Below are 21,140 nucleotides of genomic sequence, written 5' to 3' on the forward strand. Positions count from 1 at the left end.
GTAGAGGCTCGTCGGGCTCAGCAGGCTGCTGTCACAACCTCAGGAACGGAAGGTGAATCGCTAAGTAGCTTCTGTCGAGCTGGTGATTTTATACAAGCAGCAGTCCTGTTCTTATCACTGAACACTTCTCAGATTTCCAATCTAGTGCCAACAACAAACCCCCTGTTCCTCTTTAATGACTTGCCCTGTGTAGATGATCAAACTTAACATTGACGGCTCTGAGACCTGGTTTTCTTTTTTAAACCCTCAGACATCCATCGACTACTCTGCAGTAGTTTCAGTAATACAACACTGTTCTCTCTGCTCCCTTAGAATAGTGTGCAAACTCAGTAGACCTTTGTCAGCAATTCAAACATCATAAATCTTTTGCATTTTAGGATAAAAATATCAAAACTGACATGCAGTGTTGTTTTTTTTCCTTAGCTACTGTATTTCATGTTCGGGGTGTTATATTTGCATACTTTGTGCCCTTCCTCACTCCAGGAAATGGAGCTGCAGCTTCTGAGCATTCATCATTTACATGACGTGGCCTATATTCAGAGGACTGGAGGAGGCCTCCAGCATCAGCACTTCCTCTCATCTCTCCTGCTTTTACCAAATGTTTCTTGTTAAGTGGAAGTCGTGGAAGTGGGGGTCATTTGTGATCTGATGCTGAGAACCAGGATCAGTCACAGTAGATCTGTTTCATCTGTGACAATTAGAAATTGTGCTGAAACTGCAGCGGAAGATGGATTTTATTTTTTTATTATCAGACATTATGATGAATTTACCAGGCTAACATTATTGAAGTTGTCAGCTAAATTCACTTTAAAGGTAGGGTTGGTAAAAACATATTTCAACACATTTATTTTATTTGTTGAAATCCTCTTCAGGTTCCGATAGCCATCGATCAATAAAGTCGTCGGGAAAATAAAGGCCAGGTGTGTAATAAACACGACCAACGATTTCATTCAAACCCAATGAAATGAATGGTTGGAATACCTGTCCGGCCTGCCTGTCTGTCACAAACCGACCTACCCGTGTGCGGCACCCTGCCAATGCTCTCTCTGCACATGACCAGAGGCTTCACAACCCGAAGAGGCTGAAGCAGAGACGATATCCAGATTTTAGCAAGCGAGTCACGAAAAAGTCAGCTTCTTCTCTGTCAGGCAGTTTGTGTGCATTAATGTGTTTTTGGAGCATAGCTTTGACGATGGGAGGGGGTGGGATGTATCCGTTGCATTTTCTTATAGTGTAGCCTGCTCTTGCTAGCTTTTTCAGGATTACCAACCCTAGCTTTAAATTGAATTGAACAGTTCAGTAATTACACAAGTAATAATCACCTTTTTTATGTAATTTGTTCCTTGGTTGGTTGGTTGGTTTGTTTATCAGCAAGATAACCCAATAACTACGGATTTCCACGAACTCTGTGGAAGGACGTTGTTCTTGACAAAGGATCCATTAGTACTAGTTCCACCTGAAAGTAAACACAGCACAAGCAAGTAGATGTCAGGGGAAAAACTAAAAAGCAAAAAAAAAAGAGGAAGCAATTATACATATTCTGCTTGTACAGCCAGAGGTGGTGGATTTCTACAAGGTGATGGGATTTCTGGTTGGGATACAGACAGAAGCAAGAGAAAATAATCAACAGAGCAGAGTACAGGGCACCTCATCATCACGTTGTCCTGATGAAACCTGATGACAAGCCACCAGCCTGTGCTTGGTCCTGTCCTCACAGTACAAGGACCCGTTCACAGCACTCAATGCCAAACCAAGTGCAGCCTGAAGACACTGACACAAGCTGCAGAGAAAGAGCGAACAGCAACTAATGATGTCACAACCACAGAAATACTCTCTGTGATGTGAGTTTTGTGCTGTGAGGTGCAGGATTTGAAATATATGTTGTCATCCTCGAAGCACCATTCTTTACAGTTAACCTCTGGGAATACAACACACTTTGTAAGCACACAGTTTTTCTATACGTTTGTATTTCATGGATAAGCCAATACATGGACAATTTATTTGAGATGTTTGCATATTTATGCTAAATTACAGGCCAAAGGAGTCAAGACCAATCACACACCTATTTTACTTGCCGGTCTGGTGTGATAGCCGCCACCCCCGCGACCCTGTGCGGCAACCGCAAAAAAAAAAAAAACGTGTGAAAGGAAACAAAGGGGAAAAGAACAAAACTGCTGTCTCAGGCTGCAAACCCTGCTGTATTTTGTTCCAAGACATCAAACTGAGCTCAAGCTGTGCTTTACATCCCAGAGCCTTGTTTTCTCTGGCATCAGCAGAGCCCGCAGCCTCTCCAGGGGGACGAGTGCGTCCCTGCAGCCGTGTCTCAGCCAGCAGATCAGGCAGAGGCCAGTCGAGCTGACTGAGCGGGACTGGCTCAGAAGGCTGGAGGACAGAGACTCCTCCAACATTTGTCCTAGTGAAACAGAGGGAGTCTGTGACAAGAACGTGCTGTGCAATATGTGAGAATGTGCACGTCTATATATAACAGTGCTGTCAAACTCTCCGCTTTGACCTAATTAACAATAAAAATCACACAGGCTCGGCCTCCTGTAAAGGTGATTTACTCCTCAGCTAATTAGAGGTAATTATAATTTGAATATAACTGTCCATCCATCCATTATCTATACCGCTTATCTTTTGAGGGTTGTGGCATAGCTGGAGCCTCTATAATTAATCTCCATTTAATCCAACCCCGTGTCCACATGTCTTTGGACTGTGGGCGGAAGCAGGAGTACCCGGAGAAAACCTTCAGCTCCACAAAGGTTTTAGCCAAACTGTTCCTTTTAAGAATAACTTGCAGTAAGATGATCTATAGCTCGGGTTTGCCTCCTCTGTCTAATGATGAACTGATGAAAGGGATCTCCCTGCAATTATTAGTCCTGTGCTCAGTGCAGAAGACGAGTTGCAAGTCTTTTTATTGTTTATTTTCTCCCTGTCATTAGAGCATGTGACTGAAATCACGGGAAGCTACTCACGTCTGTGTGTGAGAGGAAGTTCTCCATCCTGTTGGCTTTTTATTATTCATGCTGTGATGCTGCCGCCTGTTGTTTTGTTCACCTTCTCATCGGGCGCTGGCAGTTTGAAGCCAGTGACGCTCTTTAAATCCTGAGTGAGCTGCTGCACATAATTGAGCTTGCAGCTGTAAGGAAAGTTTTTAGGAATTTTAAGTAGCTTACTGTTTTACTCATTAATTGTGTATGTATATCTACCCATATCTATCCAAGAATGCTTACATGATAGAAGAGGAAAGAAGGAAATCACAGCAGGGTGGATGAGTTTTAGATTTACAATCCACCAGCCGTGACCCCCAATTTCCTGCAACTTTACGTCCTGGGGAAATGTCACGTCAGACTTGTGTTGGCCAGATGCGATGGACAGGAGAGAGACGCCTCCACACACTGTATACACACACACACACATTTTCATTTCAGTGTCTCTGTCTGAACCAGTATTCATCCACCTGCAGTATTTACTTTTGTATTGTCCCTGTGCTCGCCTTGATAAAACCTTCTCCCCTTGATGCCTGTAAATCACACCCGATTTGGACCCGAATCCTTGTCCGCAGTGATGGACACTGTAGCTGTAGCTTTTCTCCCCCCAGTTTGTGCTCGGAAAGTCATTACAGGAAATCTCCCTCTGTAGGATGCTCAAAGGACGATTTTCGCTTCAAGGGAGATTAAAGCGGATTATGTAATTGCATGTTATGGATGAGGTTCAGGGGATTGAAGTGTACGAAGATGATCTCACCACGGTAGATTTTTTTTTGCTGTTAATAAAATGCTGCTGTTCCTGCTTAAATTCAGCTGAAGTACACATGTTCTCCCATTTTGTTTAATTTTAGCGACGAGCTGGTGCAAGTCATGATGTAAAATCTAGCTCTTTCAGTTTAGTGCATTCTGTAGATGGAATTTCAGTTTTCCAAGATGTTTGGTTTCCTGTCAACACATCCATCTATTGTGCGTGACGGCAGCAACAGTTACAGTTGCCCTTCTCTGACCAGTCAGTCAGACAACGTGAGGGCAGAAGAGCAGAGGAGCATGTTTTCTCTGCCAGTCTGCCAGCGTTGATCTATCTCAGTGTGTGGGAGTGGCCTTTGACCTGCTGCAGACAAGCTTGTAGCGATCAGGGAGAGAGCCTGCTGAGCCTGCCGCACTCCTATCATTAACATGGAGAGTCACGCTCCCCCTCTGCACCATCCATTGTTTTCCTCCGGTTCTGTCCTTGAGAAGAAACATGCTTTATCTCCACCAACAGCTGATGATCAAGGCCAAGGATTTTCTAATGCATCACAAATTGATGCATGGTTCATTATCTCCTTTTTGAATGGTACCCTAATATATTTTTTCCCCATTTAGACTAGATTGCTCAATGATAATGTATTTTTCCTGTCAGTGGAGATACATTTTGGCATTCATTTCAGCACCATGGCTGAGTGATGGTTGATTTTACAGCCCTGGTGTGCTGACAGTTCCATTTGGTTGATTTTTGGTGCAGTTCACGGGTCAAAGAGAAGGTGAAGAGAAGAAGACAGGTTATATGAGCAAAGAGACAAGCAAGAGGATGGCTTGCTTAGTCTTTATGAATGGCAAAGAATACCAGTCCTCTGTCGGGGCGACTGTGCCCAACTACATAAGCACAAAAAATGTGTTTTATTAAATGAGGCCAGAGTATTGAAATCATTTGGGTTTGGAGTGCCTCTATCGCCATTCACTCACCATGACTTCAGATGGCTTGCCTTGTACCACACCATGACACTTTGTCACTGCATTGAGCAAAGCGAGTTCCCTAAACCCAGTGCAGTACATTCGTCTTGTTTCAGTACAAAATGTCAAATTTTATCTCCGTTAACCTCATTTTATGACACACTATGTACCCAAGTGGTAGCTTAAGTAAGACTGTCCTGTAGCCCAAAATGTCTTCAGCTTAAATTTTCGAAGGAACCAACACGTATCCTATCAACTCATTTCAGTTTTACTATTGAGACATTGAATTTCAATCTCGCCCTGTACTTGTTTGTTTTTCATCAGTCACTAATTATGAAATAATCATTACCCAAATACTGATAAACTAGGTGCAGAACTCAAGTATTTTACTGTAAAATCTTTGCATATTACTATACCTAAGTCTGTACTAATGGGAGTACATCTGCTGAACCACTTTATTCCAAAAGCGGCTGTGCACGGCGGTTGTTGGCACATGGGACCTACATTAAAAAAACCCTGCACCATTCGTGACTGCATGTGTCCCTGGCAGCTCCTGAAGAGCCTCTCTTGTGCCTATGGGAGACTTGGAGGTGCCTGAGCCGTGCAAGTTCTGCTTGTGTGTTCCCGACTCGAGATGAGACCCAGTTTTCTCTGACACAGCCCATCATCTCCAAAGATTTAATTTTATCTCACTCTCCTTCTGCCTTTTTTCTCGTATCTAAGGCTCACATCTTTTCTGCCTCGTAGCAAACTGAGCTGGTTTACCAATAATGCAGTTCAGATTAATATAACAGAAGTTACACTCACAAAAAAATGTCTGTCAAATATATAAATGTATTATATTTTTATTTTAGTTTGTAACTGACTTTGTTTTCGAGAGATTATTTGAGCAAAGCAGAAGCTGAATGTTAAAAATGGACATGACATCGGCCAAACACATCACCTGATTGAATTTCACTTCCACAAATCTGTTATATTAAAATCCAGTCACCGATTACTGAGCTGTGGTTTGTGTTGCAGAGGGAGATGAAGGAGCAGCTGGCCACCCTGCAGGACAGTGAGAAGGGACACACTGAGGCCCTGCAGCTCCTGCAGAGACAACTCACCGAGACCAAGGTACATTTGTTACACAAAACCGAGACCCATATAACACACAAGGAATATGTGTTTTCATTTGCAGAGCTGGACTAGCACCATTTATTGCCCTGTGGCTGCAACTAAATATCACTGTCCAGGCTCATCTATAAAAAGGCCATGACATTCTCTTAGGGCCTGAGGGGATTCTGCTTTGCCTCACTAACGATCCGAAAATATTCAAAGAGGTAAAACAGAAATGCAGAAAATCTTCTCATTTGAGGATCTGGAATTGTTATTTTGCATTTTCGCTCAAATTTATGATTGATCAGTTATGAAGAATGACATCCTTAAAGGAGCACTTCTACCTCTGTGTATGACAGGTGCTTTATGAATAAAATTCCCTTGCCTTCTTTGCATTGTAAGCGTAGACAGTAATACTCACTTAGTAAAACAATTTCATATGATACAAAGTGTTAAATAAAAACAGGGTCTGTTTAATGTTTGCAGACTTTCAGTCACTGATTATCCGTCTTTCTTTCTAACTGATTTGGACTGACTGTTCAATTCTGACACGTAAATTGGTTTATTGAGCGGCAGTTTAATCTGGACACCTTGTTTTAATCAGCCAACCGGGAGCATTCGCTCAATATGTCAGTCCCTCAACCCCACCACACACACACTGTGTGTGAGTTTTGCCGCAGTTGTGAGAACACTCATTGAAATACTGCATTCCCTAGTATCTTTTCCTAACGCTACCATCAGAAATAAATGCCCAAACCCTAAGCACGGGCCTGTGGTACCTTCAACAACCTTTTAAATGTTGTACCTTTTAACATTTACCTTGGTTTAGATTTCCTTACACCGAATATGGTTTTAAAAAGGTACCCTTTCGAAGTATTTTTATACTGACCCCTCTTGTAACTCTCCCTAGGTGCCACGTTTTAACTCAAACCTAACCTAATTCTATTTTAACTTACACCTTGGAATGATAATGCCCATTGAATTTGGCACAACAATCAAACAATGGTTTCAAAAGAAAACGTGGTCACACATTTCTCTCCTGCTTCCTGTGACACTGAAGCTATGAACCAGGTGAGGGTGTTTGGCAGAGACGATGTTGCAGCCATCAGGGTTATTTCTCATCGAGGGAGCAAACTCCTGCGTTTTCCTTTTCATACCTGCTGTCACGGCATCACTCGTCTTTCTGTCTGACATCTGCACTGCGGGACCCTCCGCTGCCACACTCCATCTGACTGCTGGATGCAGGCCTCCCACCCTCTGCTTCTCATTAGAAATGAGCTGTTCTCATTAGATTTATATCCATTTGCACAAAGTGCTCTCCCTGGAAGAGAGACGCTGTGACAACATTGATCTCTGATGCATTTAGGCAGCTGATAATGAAATATCTGCCTGCATTTCTTCTTCATCCTGCTATATTTGAGATTGCCTGAAGTTATTTTTCTTAGTTTTTACCTTATTGTTGATTAAGGAGTACTCTAACAATTTAGTGTTGCACTCCCACAACACAGTCATAGTTGCAATGGACAGGAGGCTACAGAGCTACAGGAAACAAATTTCTTTTTAACTCAAAACATCACACAGCTCTTTCTTCACAAATGCACTACTCCCCTTGATCTGTAATGCCAAGATCACACTACCCAACCTTCAAAGTTGTCTAATTGCTGTGAAGTTCAGACTTTAAGACTTGACTCACCACTACATGTTCCTTCACTACCTTCCCCACCGTCCTGTGCTCTGATTGGCTGTAGTCGTCACCGATTTGTCTATATGTTTATACTGCTATAAATCTAGTCAAAGTCTGCAACGTGTCGGTTAGTCCCTCCTTTCACGTCTTTGAAGAGTTTACACACAGCGATTGGCGAATCAAACGCAGATTTGGTTCTGATCTGAAACCAAATCTAGTCAATGACTAGAAAACTGGGCTAAAAACCATGTAGTGTGAACTAGGCTTGAATAGACTTAGATGTGTAAAATCTGTTGACTTCCCCATTAATGTTCACGTGAGCTGGATCTCACATCTTATACTAAGATTGAGAAGGAAGCACTGCAGCAGCCCAGCTCCCGTTTTAACTAAATGTGCCTTCCTCGCACTCCAATTTGAGTGCTGGGCTTCTGTATGCCTGGGAGGATCTCCATCTGAAGCATAGACATTGTGTCCTATTCATATGCCCGCTGGGGATTTGCTCTCCCTGAAGGGTAGCCGGCGTCCTGTCTCCAAGGGCTGCAGACTCCCTCTCAGTGCCATCATAGCCTGCTGGGCCAAAGCAGCGGACACGTCACTGAGACTGATAGCGAGGCTGCTGCAGTCCTCCTCCTCCTCCTCCTCCTCCTCCCCTTCCTCCAGATTTCAGCTCTTTAAGTAGGCAGGAGTGCTGGGATGTAGCCCACCTGAATGTCATCGTTCTCAGGCTTGCAGAGAAATAGTTATGTGAATAGGTTCCCACATACAGAGTGAGAGTGCCTGCCCCCGTCTCTGGGAGAACAGGAGAAAAATGTGTGCTGCTTCAAAGAGATTGATTGAATTTTTTGTGGACGTGTAATTAAACTTGAGATCAAAGTTCTCCTCCTGAAAGGATCAGAGAAGGTGTTGAAATTCCCATCAGGTAATATCATCAGGATTCATTAATCAAAGGTTCATACACACAAGATTCTTCTGAATTCTTTTTTTTTTTTTAGATCATTGTGACTAGTCATTCATTTTCTCAGTTGCTCTTTGATGAGCAGATCTTTAGTTTGGTTTTGAATTTGTACAAAAACGCGAAATCACAAGGCTCCTGCTCCTCTCGCGCAATGTTTACAGGGTTTTCACATCACATCCCTTTGTGCTGTCTCCCAGTCACTCAGACCGCTAACACGCAGATGATACACTCTTTCATGTCCAACTTCCCATTCATCTTCTTCAGCTACAAATCACTTTCTTCGGCTCTCCAGCTCCCAGTCTGCTGTCCCTTCTGCCTGGCTACCAGTCCCGTTATCACTCAGCCTCACAGACAGGACGTCGTTTGCGTCCCCTTCCTGTGACCATCTCTTTGGATTATATCTGTTGCAGTATGCTCTTGTTTGTGTCCCCTCGCTGTAACAGAGTCAAATCTTCTTTATTTTCTTTGCTGAAGGTTGTACTTTCACTGAGAGCCACTTGAAATCAATATATTTAGTACAAGCTGAATCATTAAATGAATGTTAATGTAATACTACACAATTTAGACCACTTTGTAAGCTCTTGAAATACTAACCCTTGTGTAATTAAAATACCCAACACACCCTGCTAATTATGGTTACGTCTCAGCCCTGTTATGCAGTTAACCCAGTAAACCCACCTTTGCCTCTCTGCTTCAGTCCTCTGCCAAGAGTCTGCGTGCAACCATCGGCGACGCTTTCGAGCGCCTCCACCGCTTCCTGCGCGAGCGTCAGAAGACCATGCTGGAGGAGCTGGAGATGGACACAGCCCGCAAGCTTTCCGACATCGAGCACAAGATCCAGCGCTACAGTCAGCAGCTGCGTGACGTCAAGGAGGGCATCCAGATCCTGCAGGAGCGCCTCAACGAGACTGGACGGCACGATTTCCTGGAGGGAGTCGCCGTCACATCTGAGAGGTGCTTCACCGGCCCCGAGCTTTGCAAAAACCATCTCAAGTTTCAACAACGCTGTCAGATAAGAAGAAAATGGGCTTGGCAAGGAATAATATCTATAATTATTATCGCAATATAATTTTTCGTAAATAGCAATATAACCAAAGATCTATGTATGATGCTCAATCGTGCTAGCAGAAAATAAAAGAAGAGTTGAAACCACAACCTTCATTCAGGTGTAAAAATCAGTCTTTAAACTTAAAAGAAATAATAATGTGACGAAAATGCTGATAATTATCAAAATCAACTGAATCTTGACATAATTTTTAGGCCCTACTGTCCAGCCCAAGGTTTCAAACTCTTGTGATCTAAGTGTTATCAACTCACGTCATTTGTTAACGCTGGTTCTAACATTAGAATAAATGGGAATAAAACTGTAATAATGATAGTACTTGGAAACTCTCCAAGCTGCTAAACACCAGGCTGGTAACATTTTGTGAAAAGTACAAATTTTAGCAGCCGCATCATTAAGCAGCATTAATCCCTGAACAGATGGAGTGTTAGGCCCTGAAATAAACCAGCTCTAATGTTAAATCAGGGAGGGCACAATGTCTTCAATTGAATCACACTATAGCTGCTTTCAGACCTGCACTGAACTCCGCAAGTGGGCGTGTTGATGATGTTTCTAACACATGACAGAATAAATATATATAAGTACAAAGATCTCAGGATGAAAAAGAGGTGTCATACATGTAGAAGATGCTGGCGAAGGTGTCAACCTGTTAAGACGGTGAGATTCAAGAGCTTTTGATGAGAATAGATGACGGCCATCTTGATGTGCTATAAAAAAAACATGTGCTTTCTGCAGTGGAATCTATACTATTATGTCCTGGCTCCTGCGTGTTGTACCCAGACACCACCCCAACGTTTTCCTGTTGTTGTAAACATGTCTGACTCGGACAATCTCCTGCTGGGTTCTTCATATGTGAAAGTTAAACTCCAGGTCCAATATTCTGCACATTTCATATCTGAAAATGGCTTATATTTTTTAAGTAACTATATTAACTGTTTTTTTTTTTTTTTACAAGCATTTGAAATCCAAAATTTAATCAATCTATTGTCTGAGAACAAATTGTTTATTTAAATTTCATGGCAGAGAAGCTACGTTTCCCGTTTCTTGGCAAAGGGTCTAAAAAAATATGTCAAAATTTGCATTATGGGGTGTTGAGGGGAAAAAAATAATTTCAACAATTTTAGGCTACAATGTAAAAAAAAAAAGTGAAATGGGTAGGATGCACACTGTGCTGTGATTATGAGGCTGTGAGTGTGGTAAGCAGCTCACTCTAGCCTGAACAGTGGACCACATGTAGTGCACACAGACACACACACACACACACACACACACACACACACACACACACACACACACACACACACACACACACACACACACACACCCTCTGATTTATTCATCTATGCTGTTGGAGCTTCATGAAGCAGTTTGTAAGCTGTTTAATGTCTATAACCGCACAGTCCACAGACACAGACCAGATTAATTACTTGAAGCATCATTTGGGTTGAGTAAGAGGCAGCGTTATTTGGAATAAGCAGCAAATTGGATTTGAGACTTCTATTGATCTGTTTTTTTTCTGTCACAGGATTAAAGGAAAGATACATGAGACCAATCTGACGTACGAAGACTTCCCGACATCCAAGTACATGGGGCCCTTACAGTACACAATATGGAAATCACTCTTTCAGGACGTTTCACCAGGTACAACACAAGCAGGACAGTTCATATGTCTAAACATGCGAGTGTGTAAATATACAGAGTGGAATCTAGTTTGAAGAACTGTGAGGTGTGAAAGGAATAGTTTAGCATTTGATTTGTTTTCATGAAGAGTGTACTGATTCTTGGCAAGCTGCAGTGACTGTGACCTCCCTGTAATACAGATTATACAAACAAGATATAAAGTGCTGACTAACTAGCTTCAGAGTTCCTGGTATAGGAGTTTTGTTACCTTTGGGCAGAGTCATCTTAGCTGTTTTTCTGCTAAGCTAAGCTAATGGTGTCCTGCTCTGACCAAATGTAGACTGCGGTTAGCCTGAAATAGGCAAAGATTTGCGTTGTGTAATCTCACAGTCAACAAATGCCTTTTGACAGACCCCACCTCCTAAATAGAATTTGTTGGGGCACCAGTTTAGTGCCACCTAAGACAATTGTGATTGGTTTAAAGAAATACAAACAAACCAGAGGGTACTCCACCCCCCCCCCCCCCCCCCCCCCCCCCCCCCCCCCCCCCCCCCCCCCCCCCTGATGCGGCCAGGCCATGCTCCAGCCCTGACACAGACCTGTGGAGATAAGTTTGAGTATTCATGACTAATGGTTTCCTGACTGGAGCTTTATATTTAATGGACAGATTTGAGAGTGGAATCAATCTTCTTAAATACACTTTCAGTAAGAGAGAACAAATAGTTTTTCCAAGATGTCAAACTCTACCTTTACAAATAGGTTTATAGTCAAATTTTCTTCCGGTATAGCTGAACGTCTCAAACATTTCGCTTTGAGAGAACTAATCCTGCCCTGCATTAAGACTGCTAGAATGTTTTTGAGCTTCTCTCCATCCTCGGATGAGAAATGGTGGTCAGACCTGGAAGGCAGCAATGCCCTTCTTCAGCTGACGGTGCCGAGAGGAGCTCTACTCCCTCTGCCCTACAGCTATCATTTTCTCACAGGAGATTGTTCATAATAATGTGCGGAAGAATTTTTTTTTACTTCTTCAGTCAATCCTCCCATTTCAGCTCACTGCCAGCCGAGGGGAGGCAAGACAGCTTTTTGGCCTCCCCTCGAGTGGCTGCCAAATGGAACAATTGGTTACAATCCATCACCAGCGGTTGCCAGAGACACAACAAAGACATTCCTCCCATCATCACTCACCCGTCACTGTCACCGACGGGTTAGTGGGAATAACTCCCAGACAGTGTGGGTTCTCTTTCATGTTCACCAGGAAGAATGGCCTCTCCGCTGATGTGTGTATAGTGGCATGTTTCTCTGCATGGCACAAGGAGGCTTTCAGCTTATGAAATTTTAATGGCTTGATTGTAACCAACACTGGAGATGTCATTGAGTGGAGAAGGCATTGTCCTGTCCGCTGGCCGAGTGCCAGACGTTTCACCTCCATTTATCCCACCTAATGAAAAATACAGAGGAACTGGAAAGGTGCCTTTATCCACTATTTATAGTCGTTATTGTTCAGCCTGGTATCGTTACCTTATACCGAATGCTTACAGCAGACGTGGATGCAGATTCTCTCTCCCTCAAACCACATAACTGCACCATCAAACAGCCTCCTACCGACCTGGAGTCTGTGCAGTGAGCTGCAGCGTCTCCTCCCCTCGCTGTATTTACCTCCTCACTGTATTGTTTGCACTCTTCACATCATTTGATAGTGCTCAAACCGAGCTCCCCTATAAAACTCAGGAGAGCACTTGACTGTAAAAGACTGTAGTTTATGCATGAAGTTAAAAACAGATTATAAAAAATGTATCGTGGTGTACTCACAGTCTCACTTGTTGCATAATGCCCTGTTTCGTTTTCCTGAAATAAGAGTCAAGCTGCAGTTGGGTGTGTCGTACAATAACAAGCCATCCGTCAGCGTGTACCACAGGACATAGCTTTGATCACCTCCTCTAAATCCGGCAGTAGTGATGTGTGTGTATATATATATATATATATATATATATTGTAATGTTTACACAAGGTTGTAGGTCTTACAGGGTCAGCCACATTATAAAGAACATGTCTCACATGGTCTATTTGTACAAAATATTGCGGATTGGAACGCTGCCATCACGCACCCAGTGGTTGTTTGGAACCAGTCTGCACAGTAGTAGTGAGGTTTGTTGAAACATGACGGACCAATCATGAGTCAGTCTCAGCTGTCAATCATGATGTTTCACCCCACTTTTATAGCATCATATAAGTAATCAAAAACAAAACTTGAACCTGAACCTGAAACGACAGAAAACATTTTTTGATAAGAATGTATTTGATGTGCATTTTGACAATTTTTTGGGGGTTCATGTCCAATCCACTTACATTGAGGAGGCTGTGTTTATGCCAATACTGCAGCCAGCCAGTCACCTGGAGGCAGTCAAGACTTTATACAGTCCATGGTCCAATGCATGAATAAAGAAATAAAGTGGAGTACTGAGCAACGATTACAAAATGGAAAAAAGAATCATTATCATTGTCTTTTTAGTCTGGATAATACCTGGAGACTATTGGTAGAAGGTTGTTCCAATAGAAACTGTCCACAGTGAGGTCATGTAGAGTAACCTGGGAGTTGTGACACGTGGAGACACACACCTCCTTTGTGTTACTGGTAATGAAACCTAGACCTGACTTGACTTGAACCTTCTCTGGGTCTGTCAGCTGCTCAGACCCTCAGGAGCTGAGTCTTTTTCATTTATTGATTTTATTCCCCACTGTAGTGAAATACATTACAAAATGTATTGTGAAACCAAACCGCTTATTGTGATGCATCATTATGGCAGTGGTAATTTCACAACAAACAACTGTGAGAGATTTGAGCAGCTACGTGTGGAGATTATGCTCAACTACTTGCAGCAGGTAACACAAATAGAAATGGAGCACACAAAAAACACACGAGGGATATTTTTGGTACCCTGATCAATAAATTCGATAAAATGGTAGCTGCTCTGTTGCAGACTTCAAAATGTGCTTTCTTTGTTCCCTTTAGGATGGAGGAGCGTCAAACATGTTCACCCTCAGTACTATCCTTGTCTGAACATATAAACTACAGTATATACATTCAGACCGTGTCCTTTGTTTTTATCAGCTTCCTGTGATTTATAACCCTGACCTCACTTCTGCTGTGAAGTGGCCGAGCTGCCAGGATGTGTTTACGCACTGTCTCAGCACAAAACTGTACACGGCAACTATAAATCAAAATGAGGGGCTAAGAGTGACGCTGCTGTTTTCTGTTTTCTGTTGGTCCAAGCTGATTGATTTTGTTTTTTTCTACTTGTATCCACATGTCCTGTTTATCTCAGCCGATTTGTGTCCCTCCCCCGCGTTAAATGTAAAAGTAAATGTCTCAGTCTCAGAGCTAAAGCTGTCTCTTCCCTCATCTCCCTTTTCTCTCCTTCCTCAGTGCCAGCAGCCTTGACCCTCGATCACATCACAGCCCACCAAAGACTGATCCTCTCAGATGACTGTACCATCGTGGCCTACGGGAATCTCCATCCGCAGCCACTGCAGGACTCCCCGCGCCGCTTTGATGTGGAGGTGTCGGTTCTTGGTGCTGAGGGCTTTGCCTCGGGTGTCCATTACTGGGAAGTGATGGTGTCGGAGAAGACCCAGTGGATGATCGGGGTGGCCAACGAGACGGTCAGTCGCAAGGGCAGCATCCAGATCCAGCCCACCCGGGGCTTCTACTGCATTGTCATGCATGACGGGAACCAGTACAGTGCCTGCACCGAGCCCTGGACCCGTCTCAACGTCAAGAGCAAGCTGGAGAAGGTGGGCGTGTACTTGGACTACCCGAAAGGCCTGCTCATTTTTTACAATGCAGACGACATGTCCTGGCTCTACACCTACCGAGACAAATTCCCCACCAAGGTCTTCCCCTATTTCAGCCCCGGCCAAAGCCACGCTAATGGCAAGAATGTGCAACCGTTGCGAATCAACACTGTGCGCCTATAAGAGCGACACACTTCTATGGTCGTGATTGTCCTCACAGATGGTTCCATCCTGAATTTGCAGGACTTGTGTAGGAAAGAAGTGTTTAATAAGGTGTTTGAAATGTTATTCCTTTAAGTTCTGTGTTAAGAATTGTGCTTGATGTTGCTCTTAAAACCCACGCTGTTATTTTTTTTGTGACTTGAAACGACTGTACGGTAAAGGCCTGCATTTGAGCCTCATTCCACATCTTTCATTGAAAAGGGGACACGAAATGGAGAGAGAAAGGGGCCCCTGGGCTTCTCTGGGGTCTGTGGCAGCGTGTTAAAAACAAGTGATTTCCACTCTTACGGTGGCTGTCCCAGGCCCAACTTGCACACTCCCAGGGGGCACCACTCCCCTTATCAAGCTCCAGGCTCGTCAGGGTTGAAGTCCCCTCTCTGTCCAGGCACGCATCTTCTCTGTGCTGTACAGTTGGCTTTGCTTTGTTTGTGGAATGTGATTGACAGTAGTCTGCCCTTTTTTCCTATCTTTGGCTTTTGTTTGGCGTTCGCCCTGAACTTGTCAAGTCTGTCTGCACTTTCTTTTACTTCCATCCGAGACGATGAACTATGATGCATTCACATGTGTCTGTTCAGTCACCATCATTACAAGGAAAGCTCCCATTTCTATGTGCACCAGCGGCTCTCCGCATCACCTAAAACAAATCATATGAATGATAAAGTAGTTCATAGGCTGCCCACCCCTGACCCAGTCCTACCCACACGTGATGGCAAGGTCTGCTTGGAGGTTGTTCAGAAATGTGCTGCTATTGAATAAGTTCTTAAATATTTGTACATGGTGTAATGATGGTGAAAAGGATTAAGTGTATCTTCATGCTGGCTCATATTTAATTCCCCCTTTTTGCCCAAAACCCACATTCTATGCCGACACTTAACCTTTTTTTTTTTTTTTTGTTCACTTAAATAATGAATTGAAGCAAATTTCTGCCACCGGCCATGAGTTTGATCATTTTATCTTTGAATCAAAAGATACTAAATACTCATCGTCTGGGTATTTGAGGCAGAGACCCCTGTTGTAAGAGTCTGAAACGTTAAAGATCAAATATTGCTTAAAAAAAAAGCTGCAGAGACCAACTGTGCACAATTATTTCAAATCCTATCATTTATCTTAATGTCGTAAGGCTGTCTGTTTTAGGATGTGGCAATTTTCAGAACGGTTGGATGGACGAATGGATGGTTGGTTGGACGGATTGGTTGATGGACTTTATCCCAACTGTGTAATCCTGGGATTCCCGTGGCTGTTGCTCCGTTACATAATGATCAAATAGCTGATAATTCCTCTGCGGCTCACTCATGTTTATTTATTTTCCCCCCACGGGCCTCAAACGCTCTTGTTTGTCATCAGTTGTAAACAAGTCCTACAGAATCTGCCCTAAGAGGCTCCTGTCCCTCAGCCAAATTCAGCATACTGAGAGATGTGTGTGTGTGTGTCTGTCTGTCTGTCTGTCTGTCTGTCTGTCTGTCTGTCTGTCTGTCTGTCTGTGGGCGGGCGTGTGCACAGTGTGTTCGAGTTGCCAGCTTCAACTGTTATTTTTAAATCCCTCAGCATATACCCATGAAGTGGTCAAAAATACTTCTGAAATGCTGAAATCCGATTGAATATAACCCATTTTTCTGAATGAACATAGGGGGTCACCTCACCTTTGCCACTGTACATCTTTGCATTATGTGTATGTATAGTCTGTGTTGTCCACTTGTCCAGAAAATTGGGCAGTGCCCTCGTTTCTGTAGGATCTTATTCTGGTATGTGCAGTATGATGCAAACTGGGGTCAAACTGTGAGCATGTGCAAAGGATTCCAGGTCTTTGCTTTAACTTGCACGGATCTGCAAGGGCCCTTGAGTTGCTCAGAAAATGAGTAACATGCGGAGTAAAACTGGTGTGTTAGTTTTACTGGGAATTACTCAGCAAATCTGTCCATTTCAGTTGGTTAGGATTTATTTATGAATGTGGGGTTTAGACAATGTTATTTTATCCTCGATCAATCTGTCGTTATCTAAAATGTTGTTTGAAAGTAAATTCCAACCAGCTGGGCTCATGCAGGTTAGAACACATGTTTGAATTTGACGCCAGTTTTCTGTGTTGCAGACCTTAGTGTGGTCGGCTTCATCAAGATTTTATGTTTTAATATCAAGAAGGAGATTATTGTGAGAAGGTGTCGGGTGACTGGTGCTGCAGGTGGGTAAAATGATTTTGATGATGGTAATTATTAATGATTGAAATGATGATTGTGTCTTTTGATGATGGCCGCTGGCCACCCATCATCGTGTGAACACACTCTGGTGTGCTTCTGCTGCTGGAGGTTTGTGGGAAATGTTTTAATGTACAATAAATTACTGAGAAAGTCAGACAATCGCTTCAACTTTTGTCCTGGTTCAGATGTGCAGCAACATTGTGAATCACCAATAGATAAAAACATTTCTGCTCTCCAAATTCCTTTACAGATTACTGATCCCACATCAGTGCATTCCTTTTCTCAAATCTGTGCACTCCTCTGAGTGGAACTTACTGGAATGTATTTGAGTAACATGAGCTGGATAATAATGTGGCTCGAAAAACTACATTATTTGTAGCCATAGACTGTATATAAAACATGGACATGTCTGCTGTATAAGTTATAAAGAGAACTAAAGACATGTTAAACAGATTTTTCCCAAAGATTGTTTCCATCATCTTAGGTCTTATCAAACACACTCTGGCTCTAAATGACGTCAAAAGCACAAGATGGCAGCCCCCATTAAACGGAGAGTTTTAGCTTAGTTTCTGTACAACGGGAGGACGTGAAGTTGCGTCATCCATCTACTGTCTGTTAGTAGCTGTGACCGAGTGATTTTGATGGAAAGATCAAATTTTATAGTGACATTGACAAAGAAAGTCTATTTAATATTAAATGCGGAAGTCTCACCTGATACCAGATCAATGATACTAGATCAGTACGAGATACCAAACATCTCCAGATCACTTTTGGAGTTAATGTTGATATATCTCTAGTTTCCAACTCAGGTGTTTGAACACTCTTTAAATAAAAAGTGGGTTTTTTTCGCTTAGTCTCTCTCTCTCATATAATACTACATGGTTTTACATCTTCAAGCTTAAAACATTTCCAAACAACACCCAAACTGCAGCCATAGTGGAGGTTGAGCTGAATGCTAACACCAGCAGGATAAATCCAAACAAATGGCAACATGTGGACATGTATCAGGTATATCTTAAGTTAGCAAATTAGCATGCTAAAAAATGCTAATTGATTAGCACTAAAGACAAAGAAGAGCTAAGGCTAGATTCGTGCACCAGCGGGTACCGGACGGGTAACCTGCAAAGAAGTGAACAGGTAAAAAGTTACTTTTGATCCTTTCACTTCCGCCTGAGCACCTGTCACTACCGACCAGTGAACCAGCTAGAAGTCAAAATAGATCAATATATCACAAAACTAGCTTGTGTTAAATATGTTCTCAGTGGCTTAGCATTTATAGCATAGCAGTTGTTATGTGTCATTGTTGCAAAATGCTGTGAAAAGTCCAATAGTGCGTTATAATGCAATAAAAACATATAAATGTCCAAACAGTAACATTGGAATACTCTACATTACTTTACTGTCACTCAAGAGTATGACCTTATTCAAAAACAGAAAATGCTATTAACATGGCAGTTCTTCAGGTTATCGGGTTAATGTGCACAGACTGACACTGCAGAGCTAAAAACCTGTTACTTAAACATATTTTAGGTGAGATGTTCCAAACTCTCAGCTCTGCTAATCTCTTCACCAGGGAAGTGGGAGGTCTTTTGTTGCTCTTCCTTTTTTTTTTGGCCGAGGCCGAGGCCCGGGCGTGTGACATGATGAATAAGAAAGATGTCTGCCGGTGTTAAGTGTTCCCTCACTGCGGGTGAGTCACAACCAATCCTCTTCATTTGCCATCTGTGGCACGTCTGAATAACCAGTCGCTACGCACGGAGGAGAAATCGTCTTACGGTTTGAAATCACGATCAAAAGTGAACATCTGAGTCGTACTCTTGTGCTTCTGTGTGTGAGGCTTTGTATCTCGCTGCTCTATTATTTCACACTCCAGAGTTATTGAGTCTTGTTGCATCATGATTACAGCTGCTCCATAACAAACTAAAGTTTGGAGCTGAGTCCCACATCTATCCACAGCCGACCCTCAGGACAAGTGGCTTCATATTTTCAGCTTTGATTCCGGCTCGCTCCTGTGATAGAGACAGTTTTATCCAAGGAGAAGGTGTCCGTCCTGTAATAGAGAGTCTTACCCGAGGGGAAAGTGTCCATTAAATCCTCACTGAGCGCTCCTTTGAGAGACCCGTATCTGATTCCAGGCTGATGTGGCCCTCCTGAGGCGAGTGGAACGTTTTTAATCTTGTAAGTGATGGAAAAAAGTAGAAATGAAGGCTCAGTTATAGAAGAAGATCTGCAGCTATAATTCTGCTAAAGCATGAAAAGATCTACCACCCCTTTATATTGTACATGTTTTATAATAGGTTAAATATCACTTGAGGAACATTATTATACATTACAATAATATTTTTTTCTCCTCCTCGGTGCTGAAACATACTATCCATTAATATACCGCCCACAGTTTGAGAAAAAGCAGTTTTCATTTTAGGTTCATGTCACCAAACTGTTCACAGTGTTACTGCACAATCTGATGCATTATTAGGACAATATTCTACTGCAGGAAGTTGTGCTAACAGGACAGACTGGTTGTTCAGGGCTTCATCCTGCCAGATAATGACCCCAAACTCTCGAAGTCTCCAGATTCAAACCACATGGAGCAGGTTTCAGATTAACTGAAGTGAAAGTAAAGCAACCTGCAAGTGCAAAATATGTGTCCGAACCTCTGCTAAAGTGCTGGGTAGACATTAACAACTATGTCTCCATTGTAGAAAAAGCCCTGTCAGTGTGTTCGGCTGCTGGATGAGTAAATGTAATGATGATTCAATTTAAGATTTTAGATTCCATGATTTAATAGTGTGAATGTTTTTTTGTTTTTGTACGTTGCCCCTGTGATTCGCTGGTGACATGTCCAGGGTGTAACCCGCCTCTTATCCGATTTCAGCTGGGATGTAGATAATGTTATGGATGGACAGATTCCATGATTTATTTATAGATTCATTTCTTTACATTTGTATAATTTATTTGTTATGCTTTAATTTCAGAAACACACCGGTAAATATTATCTACTGTTCTGAGCAATAATGGATTATATTAATCAAGGTAATATCTTTGTTCTATAGCTTCATGATGTAACAGGTTTTTCTCTTTAATTAAAAAAGATATATTTGTGTTTGGACTGCTGGTATTTGTGTGTGTTTGTCTGTGTGTGTGTGTGTTTGTGTACTCATTCAACCTTTTTCAGTATTAACACTGACCTTTGTCAGGACCAGTGGACCTCATGGGGACCAAAGCCTGGTCCTAATGAGCCTAAACATCATTTTCTAAGCCTCTGGTTGAGATAAGGGGTCGAGATGTGAATTGTGCGTAGGTTAGGGTTAAGGTTTGGCATGAATGGAATGGAAGGCGATCGCAAAGTCCAAGGAAAGCTGAGCAAACTTAAAAAGCCAGGCAATTCAACACCATTAGGAAGCAATGTATTTCAACTTGTATTGGCCTTTGACCTTAACATTCACAGAGCACAGTTCCTGCTCTGAACAGACACTAATGACGGAGGAAACTTACAGAAACTGAGATATTTCCCTTTCATGTCATCATGGCCTAATTTGACGTAAAGTCCTCAAAGACACAGAAAAGCACAGCGCTCATTAAACTTTGGTCTGTTCTCGCACTCGTCGGTGGAACATGTCAGGTTACAGTTATGAGGCAATACTTTGCCTATGGATACATCAGGGATCATCTGACTTAAAAAAAAGAAAAGAAAAGGAAAAGGAAAAAAGCATGAAGGCACACGCAGAGGAACGTGGTGTACCTGGCAATGTGTGCTGCAGTAGTATTTGTCTGCACAGGTCTCTGCCCTGTGAAAGGGGAGGTGTGCACT

The 21,140-nt window shown here is 42.6% G+C and overlaps 1 protein-coding gene across 2 annotated transcripts in view; it reads left to right on the forward strand.

The window, feature by feature from the left end:
• The window catches only part of trim62.1 (tripartite motif containing 62, tandem duplicate 1), a 40,871-nt gene that overhangs the window by 13,615 nt on the left and 6,116 nt on the right, over positions 1–21,140 (forward strand). For both annotated transcript variants that reach the window (XM_034584513.1, XM_034584514.1), the window contains exons 3-6: positions 5,724–5,819; positions 9,138–9,394; positions 11,029–11,144; positions 14,548–16,565. In XM_034584513.1, coding sequence (XP_034440404.1) covers positions 5,724–5,819; positions 9,138–9,394; positions 11,029–11,144; positions 14,548–15,098 — 1,020 coding nt within the window. In that variant the 3' untranslated portion in view covers positions 15,099–16,565. The remainder of the gene's footprint in view (positions 1–5,723; positions 5,820–9,137; positions 9,395–11,028; positions 11,145–14,547; positions 16,566–21,140) is intronic.

Source organism: Hippoglossus hippoglossus, chromosome 5, assembly GCF_009819705.1.
Source record: "Hippoglossus hippoglossus isolate fHipHip1 chromosome 5, fHipHip1.pri, whole genome shotgun sequence".
Taxonomy (NCBI): Eukaryota; Metazoa; Chordata; class Actinopteri; order Pleuronectiformes; family Pleuronectidae; genus Hippoglossus; species Hippoglossus hippoglossus.